The sequence below is a fragment of the Centrocercus urophasianus genome, unplaced genomic scaffold, assembly GCF_019232065.1.
Source record: "Centrocercus urophasianus isolate 14NV4802_14NV808 unplaced genomic scaffold, USGS_Curo_1.0 seq_11, whole genome shotgun sequence".
NCBI classification, from domain to species: Eukaryota; Metazoa; Chordata; class Aves; order Galliformes; family Phasianidae; genus Centrocercus; species Centrocercus urophasianus.
In genome coordinates this window covers 15,107,822-15,128,196 of record NW_024884253.1, presented here as the reverse complement: position 1 = coordinate 15,128,196, position 20,375 = coordinate 15,107,822, and the positions used below count along the sequence as shown (strand labels likewise).

The 20,375-nt window shown below is 33.8% G+C and overlaps 1 protein-coding gene across 3 annotated transcripts in view; it reads right to left on the bottom strand.

Moving 5' to 3' along the window:
• Window positions 1–20,375, bottom strand: part of CSMD3 (CUB and Sushi multiple domains 3) — a 525,852-nt gene that overhangs the window by 67,930 nt on the left and 437,547 nt on the right. For all 3 annotated transcript variants that reach the window (XM_042839423.1, XM_042839431.1, XM_042839438.1), the window contains 6 exons: window positions 18,514–18,723; window positions 14,325–14,513; window positions 9,026–9,203; window positions 6,600–6,745; window positions 4,219–4,299; window positions 3,137–3,250 (listed from right to left, as the gene is read on the bottom strand). In XM_042839423.1, the coding sequence (XP_042695357.1) occupies window positions 3,137–3,250; window positions 4,219–4,299; window positions 6,600–6,745; window positions 9,026–9,203; window positions 14,325–14,513; window positions 18,514–18,723 (918 nt within the window). The remainder of the gene's footprint in view (window positions 1–3,136; window positions 3,251–4,218; window positions 4,300–6,599; window positions 6,746–9,025; window positions 9,204–14,324; window positions 14,514–18,513; window positions 18,724–20,375) is intronic.

Sequence of the window (20,375 nt, the reverse complement as noted above, 5' to 3'; positions counted from 1 at the left end):
TATAAGTTATTTTATGTTATTATAAGATATTTGAAGAGATGAGATGAGATGATAAGAGATGAGAAGAGAAGAGAAGAGAAGAGAAGAGAAGAGAAGAGAAGAGAAGAGAAGAGAAGAGAAGAGAAGAAAACTAGAATGAATATGAACAGAAGACTTCAGAATGACTTCCATGGGAAGAGTTACAGTCTGCACAATTAAAGTATGCAAGCTTTATCCTAAAAATCCTAAAATCCTAAAAATGTATGTGTTTTAGGCATATAATATTGTTCACTCTAGATTCCACAAAGTTATCTATAAATCCAGGTTTGAATGTTGAAATTTAGCTCACACGTTTCTAAATATTAATTCGTATTATATAACAGAATACAAGAGAAAATTCTGTTGTTTTGCTTTAGATCACCAGTTTCAATGCCCATTTTAAACATTTTTAATTAATTATTTTGATATATGTATATACTATATTCTGAGTCTACTACCTCTGAAGATTATGTTAACAAGATTCAGTTTCCGAGGGAAATAAGACCTCTGAATTAGCACTCAGTATTTAATCCAGTATTTAGTATTTATGTGTGATAGAGAACATATTAACTACAGTAACCAGACATTCCTGACATTTTGTCTTGAGTTTTGCAATGAATATACATGAGTTCAGCAACACTCACTGAGAAAATGCCTCAGGATCAGCACATACGTCTTTATTTGTCCCATCTATGAATACAGCATTTCAGCATTTAAAGAAGCGCCTGAGGGCTCCTATTGTTTCCCACTCATTAAATGATATTTGTTTGCTGAGCTCATGCTTAGCAATTATTTCAATTTAAATTCTGGTTTTGGAAGCAATTCTTAGATGCAATTGTACCTAAATGAATAGATTTTCAGAAAATATTAATATTACCAAAATTTTTATTGAAACTCACAATTGAACATCATCTTTCATTTTTGTAACTAGACCTAATCTTCAGAATTATTTCAACTTTTACATATTTCTGACCATAAAACAGGGGAAATCATAGAATCCTTAGAGTTGGAAGGGACCTCTGAAGGCCATCTAATCCAACTCCCTTGAAATGAATACAGTTACATCAGGTTGTCCAGGGCCTGATTAAGCTTCATATTGAAGTCTGCGGAGATGGAGCATCAACCACATCTCTACACAACCTGTTCCAATGCCTCAGCACTCTCACTCTAAAACTGCACCTTAAATCTACCCTCTTTAAGCCTGAAAATGCTTTTCTTAGTTCTATCACCAAAGACCATGCTAAATAGTCTGGCCTCTTCTTTCCTGTAGCTCCCCTATCAAGTCACTTCAGAGCCTTCTCCAGGCTCTTCCTTTGGACATGCCCCACTGGGTTTATGTCTATCCTATTCTGAGGACTCAACATCTGGATTCAGGACTTCAGGTGATGCCTCACCATGTGAAGTAAAGCGGCAGGATCACCTCCCTTGACCTGCTGGCCATGCTTCTTTGGATGCTGCCCATGATATGGTTGGCTTTCTGGGCTGCAAGGTCACATTGCTGGCTCAAGTCCAGCTTCTTATCCACCAGTATCCCCAGGTCTTTTTCAGCAGGGCTGTTCTCAATTCTTTCATTTCAGCTTGTATTAGCAATAGGGTTACCTCAACCTTGGTGCAATATCTTGCACTTGGTAGTTTTGAACCTCATGACGTTCAACTTGGGCCTACTGCTCAAGCCTGTCTAGTTTAAAATGAAGTTAAAATAGTTTATTCATCAGTACTAGCTGACTGTCCCCATTTTCATGCTTGTGGGAAAAGATTTATTTGTAGGTTTTGTAAGAATATAGAAAAAAGATGGTTATAATTTTTGTATATTATACATATGTTGTATATTATAATTAGTTGTAATTGTTAAAAGATGAATATATTGCTGTTTAAAATCATAAATTGTACACAAAATTTAAACTACAAAAATTATAAACAGTAAATAAATCAAATCTTTTCTTGCAGAAGTAATAGATTCACTAAGAATTATCTTAGTATTTCTATATAAGCCTTTGATCCTGTTTCCTAGATAAGTGAATTATTTAAAAATGCTAGAAAAAAAAGAAAACAAGCTCCAAAAATACTGACAGTATTTTTCATTTCATAGAAAATTCAATAAGTTGCATTTATTTTGACTAATTTGTAAAATTACTTTAGACTTTCAGTCCTGCAGGACATGACAGGGTATTAAGCACAGGAGTATCAGGATCATGAAAAAACATCACAACAACTAGCAGGATCCAAAATAGCTTTTATTTACATAAATTCAACGTCTATGAAGCTGTTGTTTGTTTTGTTTTCTTCTTCTCTAAATGTATTTATAAGTTCATAACTTTATGTCTTTAGTTATATTTCTGTAGCTAAATGGAAGAATTATATTTATGTGTATGCAAATAAGTATGTACTCATCAATTTAAGACTTCAAAGAGATTCTGTTTTGTTTTGTTTTGTTTTCTTTGTTGTTGCTTTGTAATAAATCACATGCAATGTCCATTAGGTTCCTAATCAGTTCAATTAAAAAAAAAAAACAACAATTTCTTCAAAAATGTATAAATGAAACAGATGGTTTCTATTTTAGTGTAAGACATTAAATGTCAGCTTAATAAAGACAGGTTTAAACTGTGGGTTTACTGGTTTGCAAGACAATAAGCTTGTTTCAGCATTAAGGTGTTTATTCATTCACTGTTTTCAGTAAAATTCGGAAAACGTACATGCACATATCTCAACAACATGAATGTTATTTTTAATGCACAACAAATAAAAATATTACACTAAAAACTGAGGTTTCGATTTTGCTCATCTAAATAAATGCTATATTTAGAATTTTTATGTTTATCAATTTATTATTTTTAAAATTTTCATATAAAATTTTACAATAATATTTTTTTGAGAAAAAAAAAATCATCTTGTTTCTAATTTTTTTAAATGTAAGGTCCCTTCAAAAAATGGCTTGTTAAAGTATTTTCACAAAGTAAACCTTAAAACTCACCAAATGCATTAAAAAATAGTGATGATTTTTCATTAATATTCACCATAAACAACGAAAATGCTGGAGTAGCATCAAAAGGGTTGAAATATTTTAAACTTGCCATCTTATACAAAGATAAATCAAAGAGAAAGAGAAGCGATAAAACACCTTGACAAGTAGGTGGTGCTCCATCCATCTGAAGCCTTTCACCGAGTCGGCATGTCAGAATCTCATTACCAACCAATGTAAAGCCTGGTTGACACTGGTACCTTATTATGTCTCCTGTTTGATAAAAACAAAACAAACAAAGAAAAACACTGCCGTTAAATATTAATTATTTTGAATGTTTAGCTTTGAAAACATTATTGATTAGTGAAGTTTCTTGCTGTGCAACAATATTAGCCTGAGTTTGACTCATGTCAGGTGAACCATGTGCCCACAGACCTTTAGGCATTACAATTTACTGAGTAATCATTGTATCAAAGCAGTAATTCATACAACCACAAGGAGAAAAAATGAATAGGAAATGGATCTTGCTTGATGGTGGGAATAAAAAACTGTCTTTTCTTGATCAAGAAATGATTCATGTAGCTTTATGAAGTCACAAAAAAAAAATAAAAAAATTGTATCCTGTAAGTTTTTTGGTCCAATTTAGAGAAGAAAAGAGAAAATATGTATGTTTTTAATCTGTTATCAGTTTAATAACTCAAATATTAGTATATAGGAAGAAAAACATAGGTTGGGTGAAGGGGAAATCTGAGCAAAACTAGCTGGTGAGACATCCGACATCTAATCATGTAATTGATAATTATAACATTCATTATTATCAACCTGTCTCAAAAGTCAGTATTCCTAGTTTTTACAAATTTGGTGTTACCCTTCACTTGTAGAACCTTAGTTCTGGTACAGATGTCTAGAAATCTTTTTTTGTTGTTGTTTGTTTGCTTCTTTGTTTTTCATTTGGTGCATGTTTTTAAAATGGAAAATAAATCAATTAAAATTCTAATAGCAATAATTAATAACATTATGAAAAAGGCATTATTAAACAAAATTATTTGGAATGTTGTTACTGCGATGCTCAGATGTGATCTCCGAAACTGCATTCAGGAAGCACAACGAAGAGGAATGACTTCTTAAGCTTTTAATTCTCAAATATATTGAAGGCATTCTATAGTAAAGATCTCTTCATAGCACCATTTTCTGTTATTTTGTTTTTAAACAAACATTGCTTTTATCTTCTTTCACATTACCTATTTCAAACTCATCATCTTCAGTTAGAATTTCAGCATTTGGTATGTTTGTTGGAGGCTGGCAGACTCGAAGCTGATAGGCTATAAAGAGAAATACACAAACAGCTGACATTCCCATACTTATGCAATTAAAACAGCCATGCATATATAACTCAGCTAATACATTAACAGGATAAAAATAAACATCTGCTTCTTTTCTTTGTAGCCTTCAACAGACTCAAAAGAAAGGAAACATACAGATTTCAGAATTAATTAAAAATTTGTAGTTTAATTTGCATTCTTCATTATTTATTCTTAAGGGTAAGGTTCTCTTGATAAATAACTTCAGAAGTTTAGAAGTAGTTGTAAATTTTCTCTGTAAGCAATTGCATCTGTAAACCAAATGTTTTTGTGTTGTTCAACCTTTTTTTACTATGGTTATCCACATTACCACTGTAATATTGTTGAATATCTCATCTCTTGAAAATATATGTGATGAAGACAACTTTTAGAATACAAAATATTCTTTCAAAATATAGTGTAAATGATGATTAGAAGCATTCTGAAGATGAAATTTCCTGGAAAATTAATATTTGTGGAGCAGAGACAAACTATCTCATCTGCAGATGGCGAGTACTGATTTTATGTTGAAACTTGTGAATCGAAGCATCACTTTAAATGATTTTCTGATTTTTAACCTATATATATAGGTTATATATATATATATATATATAATCCAGGTTAAAAAAAAAAAAAAGAAAAAAAGAAAAAAAAAAACTGGGTGAAAAAAAAATAAAAAACAAACAAAAAAACATGTAGAAGCAATGTGTGTTTCTTTTCTACAGACAATCAAGAAGGATGAACTGGTGTTTGAATATAGATGCAATTTCCTTCAATTTGAATGCAATTATGACAGAAATGCAAATAAATCATGCTGAAGAGTTTACATTGTATTTCTATGCCTTAAAGCGTACGCTTAGGCTGGTATACGAGTCATGTGTTCCTGGTTTTCACTGTACCTTTTCATATTGTATTTTTTTATAGGATCTCTCATAGCAAGGAAACACCATCCATTTATGGCAGATGAAGATTCAGATTCATTTATACGTATGTTTGTTACATTCTAGTTTTGGATCCTTAAGTAACTGAATGAGCCAAACTTAGGTCAACCAAAAATATTTATATTTTGTACATGATTTATTGCTACTGAGTCACCCATAAATTATATCTTCCTACTCCACTCCTTTTGATCTCTTATTATTATGTTATTACCTGTATTATCAAGTCAGAAAGCTAGCAACTACTTTATACTTATTTAAAAGAAAACACACCAAGCAAACTTGGAACAGCTATCCTATTTCCATTCTTAAAATAAAATGAAATGAAATGAAATGAAATAAAATCACCAGTGTAGCAAATGTATTCAATAAAAATTCAAATATTATTTATCTCAAATGTCTCCCATTTATGCATAGATTTTAGTTTAGACCCCAAATTATCTGTTTTAAAAGATTTGATTCCACTCTCCACCTTACTTTTATTGCTGTGAATTGTAAGAAGCTGATACAATCAGACTCAAGGATACAGAGAGTTTTATTTATTCTGAAAACATGAATTTACAAAAGTGTTCTAAGTTTCTTCATGAATAATCAGTTAACATCTTTATTACACTTCTGGGTTCATACTTGTGGAATGAAAATGTACACAATAACAGAAATAAATAAGTGAAGAAAGATCAAATCTAGAAAATTTATGAACAGGTATGAGCTTTTTTCCATGTGTTTGCTCATATATTGTTTGCTCATACATATTTGCTCATCATAGACAATGTATCTTATCAATATATAGTAATATATACCAATTAATGAGTATATATCAATTCATATCTTGATGAAGGCAAAGTGTTAGTTTGTCCTTCTCAAACTGCAATATAGGTGCTTAGATATGGAAATAAAATCATGAAACCCTATGGAATAAAAATTATGAATCTACTCTTCAACAAAAAAATCAAGTGGCATTAATATTTCTTTTCATTATGGGATTTAAGCTTTTTTTTTTGCTGCTTTTGTTGTTGTTGTTCACTTGTTTGTTACACTTGGATTGTATAAAAATTTAGAAGCGTGTAAGTAGAGAGAAGATAACCACCTTGAACTAACAGGGTCTTGATGCTACCTTTTTTGCTCAAGTCACTTCACACTGTGTTGTTTTTGCTTGACTATTAGTAACTTTAACATACTGGTTGAGAAAATATTTTGTTTTCATTATATATGTTAGTCCTTTATATGTTTTCATTACTCCAGTGGTGATCACTCACATTAATAGTGATTTTTTAGAAAAACAATTCTATTACAGCAGCAATCACTATAGCACATGCACTAGAAAATACAATTTGTCATACTTACCATGATAGCTAAGTACAAAAAAGCCACTAGTAGTAAAGTCACTGTGAAACTTGATCAGAATCTGATTGGAAGTACTGTAGACTGATTCTAGTGCAGTATTGCCACTAAACTGCCCAATTTGAGGAGAAGTTTGGTCTGGTCCATCCCTTAGAAAAACAGATAAAAGAAGACTTGTTTGTCCAAATAATTTAATTTCTACACAATTTATAAGGTAGTAGACTACTCTAAAAAGGCATGAGTCATCTGAAACCAGATGAAATAAACTCTGAAAGTTTTTTGATATTCTGTATGTGAACAGGAGTAAAAGGGATAGTAGTTTGGAAAGCCATCCAAATTTATTGAAAAGCATGATCCTCCATTCAACCACCTCAGTGAAGTAATTTTTATTTTCTTTTTTAATTAAAAAGCCAGCAACTTTAAAATGATTTAGTTTGTGACTGTACTTCATCATCTTATTAATGTTCATGTTGCTGCACCTGTGTTTTCAAATGCCGATATTTGAAAAGAAGTAAAACTAATACAACAAATACTATAAAATACTACTAATACTGCTAATACTACTAATACTACAAAAATTCTCCTGCAAGCTTTTGAATTTGGTCATTGCTAGGAAAATTACACAATGAATACAATTTAATTTTTAAAAAGGCAATTAATTGATATCGGCTTCTCTTAAAAAAAAAAAAAAAAAAAAGAAAAGAAAAAAAAAGAAAAGAAAATGCTTATACTCAACTGCATAAAAGATTCCACTTGAATATGCACCTGAACATATATAAACGTATATTTCATTTAGAACTTTTGTCTTATGGACAGTACTTTTGGGAATTGTGAAATTTCAGAATTTTTTAATTTACCTTTTTTTTCCCCTAAATTTTTATGTTATAATGATTCAATTAAACATTCATAAAAATATGTTAGGTAACACTAAGTATGATATGAAGTCGGCTATTTCAACATCTCAAATTCTTATTCATGTATTACTTTGAAAGTAACGTCTCCTATTGATTTCCATGGAGACAACAACAGATATAAAAAAGCACTATCTGATGGAGCAAATTCTCAGTTACAAAACACTATTTTTCAACAGTTACCACTACTAGCTGTGGATTTTTGCCAGAGACAAACAAGAACTTGCATGCCACTCTCATAAAAATCTGCATCAGTGTTGGTGACCCACTGTTGTTGCCACTGCTGAAATGCACCACCCAAAGCCTCACTGTGCTCATATTAACCGTTTGATCTCCGTAAACGTTCAGTAAGGATCAATGAAGATCAATGAGTGCCATTTTTTTCCAATTGAAGGAATTCAATGACACATCTTTGCTTCCTATGCGCTTCCATGTCAGATGTCAGTTTATGAGACTGCCCCTCTGCTACCACCTGTCAAATGGCAACAAAAGTAGTAATGGAATATTGGTGGGAAGGTTCAACCTCTACTGCCATATCACCAGTATTTGTTTCTAACATTGTGGGCCAACATATAAATATGTGGGCCAACAGATAAGATATGATCACAACAATGAAGACAACTGTTTAATATTTAGGTAATTATGAATGAAAACCTGAGGTCTATAGGAATTTATATGAAGTCAAATTAATAGTTTTGTGCAACAGAAACACTAAATCAATTACAAATACTTCAAATTACTTCTCACTGTTCTGACTAAAAAAACTACTCTCTCAATCTCTGAATTACTGTTTAGGTAAGCTACCAAGGGTCATAACTGCTCTTGAAATATCTAAGGGAGTCAGTGGTATAGTTTCATGATTATGACAAAAGTTGTACCTCTAGCTGTGCCTATAGCCACCTGCCTTAAACAACTTCGAAACCTAGTAAAACGTGGGCCTCAATATCTGAAAAAAATCATGATTAAAATGGATTCAAAATATAGCAAATATAGAGAGAATATAAAGATAATGGAGAGAATACATAGATTCAGTATATAGAAAACAAATGTTATTCACAGCTGCAGTTAAGAGTTTTTTTTTGTCATAACCAAATAGAGCCTTGACTTTTATCTTCTGTTAAATAGTTTGAAAGAAGACAACATGTAAGATATGAAGAAAATGTTACTCTAAAATGGCCTAATACACACAGTAGCAGCTGCTCATTTTCACATTTTTTTAAGGATAACTTGTCTTTCAGAATCTGGCTACATCATACTTCTTGACCAAAAAAAAATCAACAAGGCAAACTGTTATTGGCAATCCACAGTTTCTGAATTCTTAACAAGAAAGGCTATGCAACTTTCTGTCCACTAATACCTAGAAAGAACTGTATATTGGAAAGCATGGGTTTGGGCAAATCACTCAGGACACCAGCATCAATGAAGAAATTATGAAATCATAAATATACTAATTTTAATTCATACTTTGTTGTATAGTGTCACATGAAGATTAATTAAAAGCCAGAAGTGTTTCCTTACCAGACAGTTATGAAATCATATATTGGCTCTGTCTGGAGAACTGTGAAATTGATGTAGATTCCATTCCCAGGTGGTACTCTTACAAGCCAGAAGCAGTCTTGAAAGTTTGGATACTCATCAGGATATCCTGGAGAATATATGGTGCCATTCATTGCAGTTATGTTTCCTCCACAGAGAGCTATAGAAAAGGTATTGTTTTCAAAAATGTTAGACAAATTTTGCGTTCTTCCTAGATCACGTGAAAGTTATAAGCATGTAAAGCCACTGCAGTGTACATCAAGCAGATGTAACTGAGCTCTTTGAAGGGAATTAGAGATCTATTTTTGATATTATTAGTCAAAATGAAAAGAAAAAGATAAGCAATTACAAAGTCATAAATACTGTTGGATCTGGAATTAAACTGAGACATTGGGTTAAGCAATTCTCTGCAGAAGTTAAAAAAAAAGAAAAAAAAAGAACAACATTTTTTAAAAATTGTGTAAATGACAGCTACAAATTATCATGAACAAATGAATTACTTAATTATTTTTATTTATTACCACAGGAATGTAGCCAATCAAAATTATCAGATGAAAGAAGAGATAGGGTAAGCTGATTGAGATGTCTGGGAAAAACTAGAGAGGAGTTTGGAAATGAAAATACAGTGCGTCACAATATTAAAAAAAAAAAAAAAAAAAAAATTCCTAATATAAATTCTGAGGGAAAAATTAGTGCTTTCTGAAATTCTTCTTGAAATACATTATTTTTAGACATCATACAGTGCAAAATTACAAAATTGCAAAAATACTCTGCATTTCAGAAACACTGTTAATCAAAAATATACAATTTTCTTGTCAAGGAGAGCCCACTCAAACTACAAAAAAAGAGATGGAATGGTAACCAAGATTCTAGAAAGCAAGAATGTGTGTGTCTAACCAAAGAATGAAGGTTTGAAAATTAAGATTTGCTGTGGTATTTCAGCTCTCTCCCAGCTGCGGTTGTGCAGCAAGTTTTCTCTTCCTTAACCATACTCTCAAAGAGGTGCAACCTATGATGGTCATTGGCTCAGATTTGGTGATGGTATGCTCCCTCCCTGCTCTCAACTCCCTTCCTTTGGCAGTGTTCAGATAAGGCAGTCTTCCTAAATACTACGAGTCAAACATCTTAATCCACGTGTAGTGAGAATTCCAAAAGCCTCTTGAGCTCTAATCCTCACAGAAAGATTGTTTGTGACCTCCCAGATTCCTTCTACATATTGTGAAACTTGAGTGACTATAGTCTCAGAAGGTGGCTTATGTGGAATAATTATTGAATGTGACTTATTGACATATCCACATTTAAGAGAAGATACAGAATTGAGGAAATCCCCACGGTGGAATCCAATGAATATGCAGAATTTGTTCCAGGATAGTTCCCTAAACAACACAAACATCCAACCATATACTGCAGTAACACCAGGAAAGCTTGGTATGCTGACTCTAAGAGATACAGTATGAAGGGGGAGCAGAGCACAAACACCATGGCCAGGCTCTCTGATCAAACATCACAGGATGGGAACTTGATGGAACTGTGGAACTGATAGACTTCATAGTTGTTATCCCAAGTTAGTAGTTTTTCATTTTTTTCTGTCACAGGAATTGTAACAAAGATATATGACTAGAGTAGTGACTAGAGTAACTCAAGCTGCACCTGAAAGGAAGAAAGCAGTATAAAAAAGGCTTAAAAGAGAAGGAAACTTGGGGGAGATACAGACAAGTCAAGAGGACATCACTGACTTCCAGGACCAACAGGCTGGGATTATCTTCCACTGCCTCAGGGATGTTTCCATTATACTGAGTACCTCTTCGGTAAACTTAGAAAACTCTACGGAGTTATTTCATAATTCAATGTGTTTGCAATCAGCTGCATTAGTTACATTCTTGATACTTGCAAGTGTTCTGTAGATAGTGTATTTAACAGCGTCAATCCAAAAGAATATATAATCTTTTGCTTCAACAATGAATGCTATTTATTAAAATAGCCATAGAAGTTCTCACTGAATGTAGGCTAACTCCTTAAGGGTGATTGTAAGAGCCATTCAAACATATAATCATAGAATCACAAGGTTGGAAAGGACCTACAAGATCATCTAGTCCAACCATCCTCCCATTACCATTAGTACCACAAGCTACTAAACCATATCTCATAGGTCCTCATCCAGATGCCTCTTGAACACTGTCAGGGATAGCAACTCCACCACCTCCCTGGACAGGCCATTCCAGTGCCTGACTACTTTCTGAGAGATTTTTTTTTTCCTTTTCCTAATCTAAATCTTTCAGGCACAACAAGTGGCCATTTCCTCAGGTCCTGTTTGTTGCCTGGGAGAAGAGGCCAAACCCCTCCTCAGCACAACCTCCCTTCAGGAAGTTATAGAGTGCAATGAGGTCTTCCCTAAGCCTCCTCTTCTTCAGACTAAACAATTCCAGCTCCCTCAGCCACTCCTCATAAGCCTTGTGTTCCAGACCCCTCACCAGTTTTGTTGCCCTTCTTTGGACACGTTCCAGGGCCTCAATGTTTTTCTTGTAGTGAGGGGACCAAAGCTGAACAAGGTACTTGAGGTGCAGCCTCACCAGTGCAGAGTACAGGGGGATGATTACTTCCCTACTATGACCAGATCTGTAGAGCTGAACTGGGTAATTACTCTTTTAACACAACATATGGGGAAGCTTCCAAGTCTTCTGACCACTCTCCCTACTAACAAAATTGTGACCTGTAAAAATAATATTTTGATATGGATTATCAGTGCATGATTTGTATTTAGGTAAAGCATGTGTTACGGCTTATAAATATCAACTTTGATTCTGAATTGCAGGGCAAAAAGACTTTCAGTTTCACACCTCACCTGATATACTAATCTTATTCAGCTTTTAGTTTCTCAAGTAAGTAAGTAATGCTGGCAAAATTGATTTTGTAGCCAGGTCTTAGGGAATGAAGGGCTGATGACTGTCAGCAATGAGATTTCTTGGAAGAGGAGAGGGAACAGGGATGAAAGTGAGAAAGACAAGTTAAGAAGGGTCAAAGAGGATTAGCTGGTACTGAGCACAGTCTACATGAATTTTAGGGGAAAAAGGATGCAAAACTATTCAAACAGGAAGAATGTTTAGTCACAGTTGATTTAGACAGTCTGCTTCAGCATATGTTATAGCATATGCAGCCTCAGCATAAAGCAAACACAAATTTTAAACATATTGTACTGCTATTAGTCAGATATATATAGATATATAAACTTCAATTTTATGCTTTGAAACATGAGAACTTAATTGCAAACCAAAATACGTATAACTAATAGATTCCTAATCTTTTTCTTTCACAAATAATGAAATAAATATCTATGTGTAGGATGTAAAAATGTCAAAACTTTTATTAAAAAAACTTCAACAAATACTTATACCAAAACAAATGAATGACAAGTAACTTTAGAAATTTCTTGAAAATCTAAGTAATGTTAGCAGTCTGGAATCATGCAACACAAATTAGAGCCTCATGATCACCTTTCACTTGGTCATTTATCTGCTTCTCTAATCATATTAAGTAGAAACAATGAACTAGCAACAGCACAGGAAGTTCATCTGAGGTGATATCCTGCACAGCAATACACTTTAAGGTAGCTTAGAATTGCAGATTCAGGTAAGGTAATTCAAAGAAATCCAGTCACTCCATTTCAATACGTGATTTGCCTTAATTCTGAGTCACAGAAAATACAGCAAGAACTAACTGATAATGAAAAGCTCAGCTGTTTAGCAGTTAAGATGTGAACCATTACTGTTCCCTTAGGATCCAGAAAATGAAAGTTGAAATTCATTTCTGATTAATTAACTTCTTAGCCTTTCAAAAGACAGACTGTGGAGGTGTCATCTCTCTTTTATATGATAAGGTTTCTCCCTCTGAATTCAGTGTCAGATAGGTCTTAATTTAGCTACTGCATCTCCCAGAAAAGCCTATGGCTCACTGCCTCATGAAGGATCTTAGAGTAACGAAGCTTCTAATTTAAATACATAAATTTAAGTAGATGATTCAGAATACAACGAAGAAATTCAGACAGCAGTAAAAATAATAATGCATTGTGATACACTATTATTATTATTGCTATTGGTATTATCATTGTTATTATTATTATTTACAGACATTCCTTTTCAACTTGCTCAGTATTTTAAGTAGCACTCTTAATTCTGAGCTTTTTCCATTCAACATACAGAGAAGTCAGGCCTTTAACATGAGTACTCCTCCAGAAACTGTGAGGGGGTGTTTTAGCTATACGAAAGTAAATGCTTACCACCTCATATCAACCTCACCTTTGTGGAAACCTATGTTTAGACATATCAAGAATTTTACAGTCAGTAATTATTAAATGTTTGGAACTTATGCTGTAGGATTTCAGGATGACAGTCATGAATGTGAAGTATATTCACATCTATGATTTTTCAGGAACCTAACTTCTGTCTGAATATTGTCACAATTATGACAAGCCTGGAGACTCCAGCAATTAGCTATTTCATGTGGAAGAAATACCAGCTCTTTGAAAAATAAATTTTGTGGTACACAGATACTTAAGATTTCTGTGCTAACTCAACATCCGTCCTTCTCTGTTTCAGAGTCTGGATAACTGACCTTTGGCCTGTTGCATAGGTACAGGTTCCTTTCAGTATAGTTAGGGATAAAAAATATTGTATACATCATCATATACATTCAATCTGCCTTAAAACTTTAGCTATGCACAAGTCACAGCTCCTTGAATCTGTTTACTTACTGTAAGGATATCAGTGTAAAAAGAAAACGTAAGAGGTTAAAAAAATATAATTTAAAAAATCCCATTCACAAAAAAGTAAACAGGAAAGTCTTCAAACAACACTGTTTAGAAGACAACTGTACTTTATACCATCTTTGGCATATTTTTTTCCAACTTAAAAAACAATATAAGTAGCCAGAGTTGAGAAATTCAATATTTGACTCTTTTTTAACTTGATTCAGTGTAGAGCTTTTACTCTGTAGCATCACTTACATATATAAGCTGCACAGATCTCCTTATTCTGGGCTTTATGCCTAACCTTCTAAAAATAAACTTAACAGATAAGTTTTCTTAAGTTCTTAAGTTCTTAAGTTCTATGAAACATTTCAGATTCTCTGCAAAAAGAATTCATACACTGAATTGGGTAATTCCTCTGCAAATACTACAGTATAAAATACAGGTCTCTATTAGTTGAAAAGCTGAAAGAATTTCATTTAACAGATCTTAAGGAGGAGTTACAAATATTGAAGGGTTCTTAGGCCACTCACAACACACCTTCACATCTGGGCAGAGGATGATTCCAGTTACGGCTAACACCATGAAGACAAGTCAGGGCAGAATTTCCAATTAATGTGTAGCCAGGAAAACACTCAAATGAAATAGTTTGTCCCACGGTAAAATCAGTCCCAATAACAAAACCATTCCGAAATGGTCGAGGGTCAGGACAGCTTTGTAGTTGATACGCTGAAATAGATAACAACAATAGAGAAAGTAATTTTTTTTAATTCATTTTAGATTTTCCAAAATAAAAACAAAATACAAAAACAAGAAACAAACAAACAAACAAAAAATATATGCTTTTCGTAAGAATAATAATAAAAAAACAACTTGAGACACTTCACATGCCATAATTCCCAGCACAGCAAGACTCAAAAGTGTTACCACATCAATTCTGGAAATATGCATAAAAATGTATTCACATTTCCAAACCTAAGATAGAAAACATACTACCGTAACCAAAGTTGAAAGGATCTTATGTTCTCTACAGATTGAGAAAATAAAGCAAATGAACTAACAGCCTACCCTACATTTTTTTGAAAAAAGTATCTGCAAAGATAAAAGTGAAACTAGCCTCTCAATTTGACCTTTTTTATTTTCATAAGTACAGAATTAATGCATTTATATGTCTAAAATCACAGGCCACTGGCTACAAATTGCTTTTGCAATTTACAACGTGAAAATACTTCTCAATCAAAAAAGGTCCAAGCTCCTGTCTATTAAAATTAAGAAGCTGTGGAAGAATCTTGAAATTAGAAGGATGGCAAAAACTAACAGGTACAGAAAATGAATGTTACCATGGGAGGGATGAGGCTAAAAATCAGTGCACCTCTTAAAAAGAGTGGGAGAAAGATGAACAAACAGAATTGCAATAAATAGCAAAGGAAAATCAGGTACTCTGCAGTGCATATTTAGTACTTTGTACAGTGTTAAGGAACAGAAGGAGAGCCAAACTAAGAAGCATGCACACCGATACAGAAGCCTAAAACACAAGATGCGAGAAATAGAATGCCTGAACAAACCAGCAGCTCTGATGTGAAAGGCACCGCACAGAGCAGCAGAATTCCTAACACTGAGAAAGAAAAGACTACAGGTGGGAGAATGGCATTGTTGCTTATGACTTTTAAGTTTCTAATAGTGGAAAAATATTATCAGGTGGAAAAAAAAAAGGAAAAAAAATAGAAAAAAGAAGCAATGCAGAACACTCATAGCAGAATACCTCCTAAGCATAAATGTAATGCTGAGCTGCCTCTACAATGTTCATATTAGGAACAGGAAATTTCAAGTACAATTAGAGAAAATGTAGCAATAATGGAATACCCAAATATACATGAATGAACTAGATCAATAACTCACTGAGAGGACCTTTAGAAACACAACTTCGAATGTAGGGAATACTTTTTCCCTAGAACAAGAAGTTTGAAATTTATCAATAAAAGATTTGGGTAATTTAATTTTGAACAAAGTTGGTATTCAATCCTTATTCACCAGAAAGACAGTTCATAACAGAAGTCATATGCAGTTTAATTGTCAAATAAACCAAGCAGAGAAATATTACATTTTTTTGAAAGTGAATGTACTTGAGGTATATAAATATAACCAATATAAATGAGGTAGTGTAGATTACAAATAATTAGCAGTCTGTAAATTCCCACTGCTTTAAAAGAAGAAGTAAAACATACTCTACAATTCAAAATACAAACAAAGAAAAAAAAAAAGCAACTCCATAGTGATTCAGAAAAGTATCCATGTGACTAAGTAGACTGCGTTTTCAAAAAATTGTAAAACATAGCAGGCCAAATTTAAATAGCAAATAAAGAGAACAAAAATAATTTGAAAAATATCTTCCAGAAGATGTCTCAGATAATAGTTATAAAAGTACTTAACAACATCAGAAGCAGGAAATAAGCTGAGGAATTGGTAAGTCACTTGATGCCAAATGTGCGAAGAGGACTCTTCTACATGGATGCCACAGTGAAAGAAACTCAGTAAATTCTTTTGTCTTTCTAGCTGAAGATACTGTAGAGATTTCCAAACAAGATACAGTGCCTGTACTACAAAGGTCAAAGACACTAGATCAGTTTGAAGTAAATACAAAAATATTATACTGAATAGGTAAGGCAGAGGACCAGAAGCAAGAACAGTTCAACCAGAAGAGCTGCTGATCCAACATTTATGTCCCATCAAGATCTGTCCTATCAGATCATGGTTCTGCACTGCTTTAATCACATCTGTAAGTTCTTCAGGAGTCTGACTTATATGGTAGCATGAGAATGTAATAATACAAATTTCCTATAATAAGAAATAGCTTCACATGGCATATGGCTAAACATGATTTCTTGGTAAAGCGAAAGCAGAGCTTTGTAAAAGAATTTTGAAGAGGATATGACCAAAGTTCTAAAAAAAACATGAAGATAGGAATAAGTCTGAATACAAATATGTTGTCAAATCCTCCAGTAATAGTAATAGTAATCTAAAAACAACTGTGGATGCTGGGAGAGTACAAAACCAATGGATCACAGAAACTAGCTATGCGTCTGTGCTAATAAGTAGCATATATTTTTCCAGTTATAAATATCATGATGAGTTAGATGGAACATTTGTCTGATACAAATGTTTCTGTTTATACACTCTTAGGAAAGAGGAAGAGGAAAGATAAGCCTGTCTCTAATCTTACTGGGTTTTCTCAGAAGAATTTAAAGGCTCTATTATGAATTATCAAAGATTTTGTAGTAAGCAATCTTGATGACAGGTCTTATGACTAAGGAACTGGGATTGTTTCATCTGGAGAAGAGGAAGCTTGGGGAGACCTTTTTGTCATCTACAACTATCTGAAAGGAGGTTGTGGTGAGGTGGGGGTCAACCTCTACTCCCACATAAGCAGCGATAGAATGAGAAGTAATAATCTCAAGTTGCACCAGGAGAGGTTCAGGTTGGATATTAGGAAAAAATTATTATCTGCAAGAATAGTCAGGCAATGGAACAGGCTGCCAAGGGAAGTTGGAAGTTTGAGTCACCATCCCTGGGAATGTTCAATAAACATTTAGATGTGGTACTAAGAAACATGATGTAGTGGGCAACTTTGGTGGTAGGTGGACAGTTGAACTAGATGATCTAGAAGGTCTACTCCAATCTCAATGATTCTCTGATTCTTTGATCTTGGTGATCTTTTCCAAGACATTGGCTTTTTATTATAGAACTAGAAACATTCATGCAATGCAAAATCTGCAAATCAGTATGCTTCAGATTGTAACTGTTTGATAGAAACAATTTTCTCTTGCATAATAAAAAACAGAGAGGAATTTTATTGGAATTATCTGCTCACAAATAGCAGCATCTGTAAAATGACTGCTGTCATTTTATTTATTAATAGCAGTAATCTTTTACTGTTCTTCTTGTGGGTAGATTTTGAAGTTCCCTTTTGGCTACAAATTATATCGTATTCCACATAGAAGTGAATAAAATCTTACCAAGCAGTTCAGTTCAAAATTGATTTTTGCTTTAAAAGCTAGCATTTTTTTGCAGTGTCTCTCTTCCAGAATATAACATAAGACTTCAAATCAATTCAGACTTGCTACTCTTGAAAGGGTAGTAACAAAATACTATAAATAAAATCTCTTAAAATCATCTTTTGACGTTACTCATGAAAACAAGATAGTTTGCACTATACACTTGGTCTTTTTCTGTGAAAAGTGGTGACACAGTTCCTTTTAAATGAATGAACAATTATATAAAAAGGAACTATGATCTCCACACTAGTCTAGAATTGTCTATTTTGGAACAATAGAAAAAGAAGCTTCCAGTGAAATTACCAGCAAGGAAATTAAATGGATTAGGAGATTTTTGGATTACCATTACTCTACCCAAGCCTATCACGAGCTCTAAAGCAGTATTTAGAACTTTTCCTTTTCAAACCCAAGACAAAAAATTGAGATCTCCATACAATTATGAAGATCAAACATCAGAGATTCTTATTTCATAAATCCTTGCAATGTAAATTAATATGCCAACCAAATTCAGATATGAACGTTTGCCTGTACATTAACTTATTTTTAAAGGGACACAATTACTTTTTCATTGTCACTTTTATTTAATGTTTAACTCGAACTGGAGTTCGAGGACTGCGAAATCAAGAAGCAGTCTTCAACAGTCATCTTGTTTTCACATAAGAATATCAAACTCTTACCTTGATACACAATATGAAATCCTTGCTTATTCTGTGAGTAATCACTGTGAAAATATAAGCTAGTTTCATGAGTTGTGCTGAACAGAGAGGCTGGTAGCTGAGGGCCACTTAGTCTCCCAATCACAGTGCTAGTTTCTGTAGATCCACTTCTGACTTCTAAGTAATCATGTATGGTCTCCGTCGAGAAATTTACAAATTGTAAATGGACACCTGAAAAATACAGCAGAAATTAGAAGCTACTCATTTCACTACCAGTGAAGGGAAATAAAGAATGTATATTTCAGACTGATAATATCAGAAAACAGTGTGACCAGTGGAAATGCATGTTATGCTCTCATGTATAATTCATGGGATTCAGCGAGAGGCATCCTTTCTTCTCATACCTTACTAATCCTGAGATGTTAACAAGGTAATGCAAACCTGATCTAAGGCATTGAACTATAAGATAATTATATTCTCCTTTTGGAATACTAAGCTATTTATTAATGAAGAACACTTGAATGACAACTCAGTCATTGGTCACAGCCAACACATGAGGGCAAAATCCTGTTTCACAAACATAAATTTTCTTTCATAACAAGGTTACCCACCTAGCTAAACAAGAGAAGCCAGTTGATTTAAACAATCTGGATTTCAGCAAAACTTTTGATACTGTTTTCACAGTATCCTTCTGGAAAAAACATCCAGCATAAAGCCAGAAAAATACGTAATATGGTGGGTGAATATAACACATAATACGAATATGAATATAATACATAACATGATAGTTGATGGTTCAGGCTCAAAGGGTTACTGTAAATGTGATTATGTCAAGCTGGCTGTCAGTCACTAATGAGGTCCCACAGGTCTCCAATCAGGGTCCCATTCTTTTCTATTTTATTATAAATGAACTAGATACAGTACTCAAATGCATACTATATATACTTGCGGACATTACAAAATTAGGAGGAGCTATTGAATCCCATGGTGGTAGAGAGGCATTGCTAAGAGTTAGTGAGAAGTTAGAGGGCTGGGCAATCATCAACTACATGAAATTTAACAAAAGGAAGTACCAGATTCTGCACCTTGGGTGGGGTAACCCTAAGTACATGTATAGATGGGTAGAGAAGCTTGAGAACAGCCAAATGGAAAGAGATATGGTTGACGGCAAGTTAAATCTGAGTCAACAGTATGTCCTGGAAACTAAAAGGGCCAATTGTACCTTGTGGCTCATTAGACATGGCACTGTTAGTGGGCTGAGGGAAAGAATTGTCCTGCTTTGCTCTGCACTGATGCAGCCTCATTTTAAGCGCTGTGTGTGTTTTCAATCATTACAATATAAGGACGTAGAAAGACTGGAGAGCATCCAAAGAAGGGAAGCAAAGATGATTGAAGGATTTAGGATGGAAGACATATGAGATCACTTTATTTGTTCAGCCTAGAGAAGATGAGGCAGGAGAAGTCTCATGATGGCCTATAATATCCTCAAGGGGAGTGGAGGTGCAGGTGCTGATCTCTCTGGTGGCAGCAAGAGGACCTGAGAGAACAGTGTGGATCTGTGTCAGGAAGGGTTAGTTTGGGCATTAGGAAAAGGTTCTTTGCCAGATGGTGGTCTGGCACTGGATCAGGCTCCCAAGGGCAGTGTTCACAGTACCAACCTGCTGGAATTCAATAAGAGATTGGACAATGTTCTTTCAAAACCCTTGTGTGGCCTTGTGTGGAGCGAGGAGTTGGACTTGATAATTCTTGCGTGTTCCTTCTAAATTGAGATCTGTGATTCAATAATTATATGAATAGGGCAAATTTCAATTCTGAGGTTGACTGTATTCCATTTAGTTTTTGAAACTTATTTTTTTTAAATAGTTAGGATTTTTTTTTTAGAA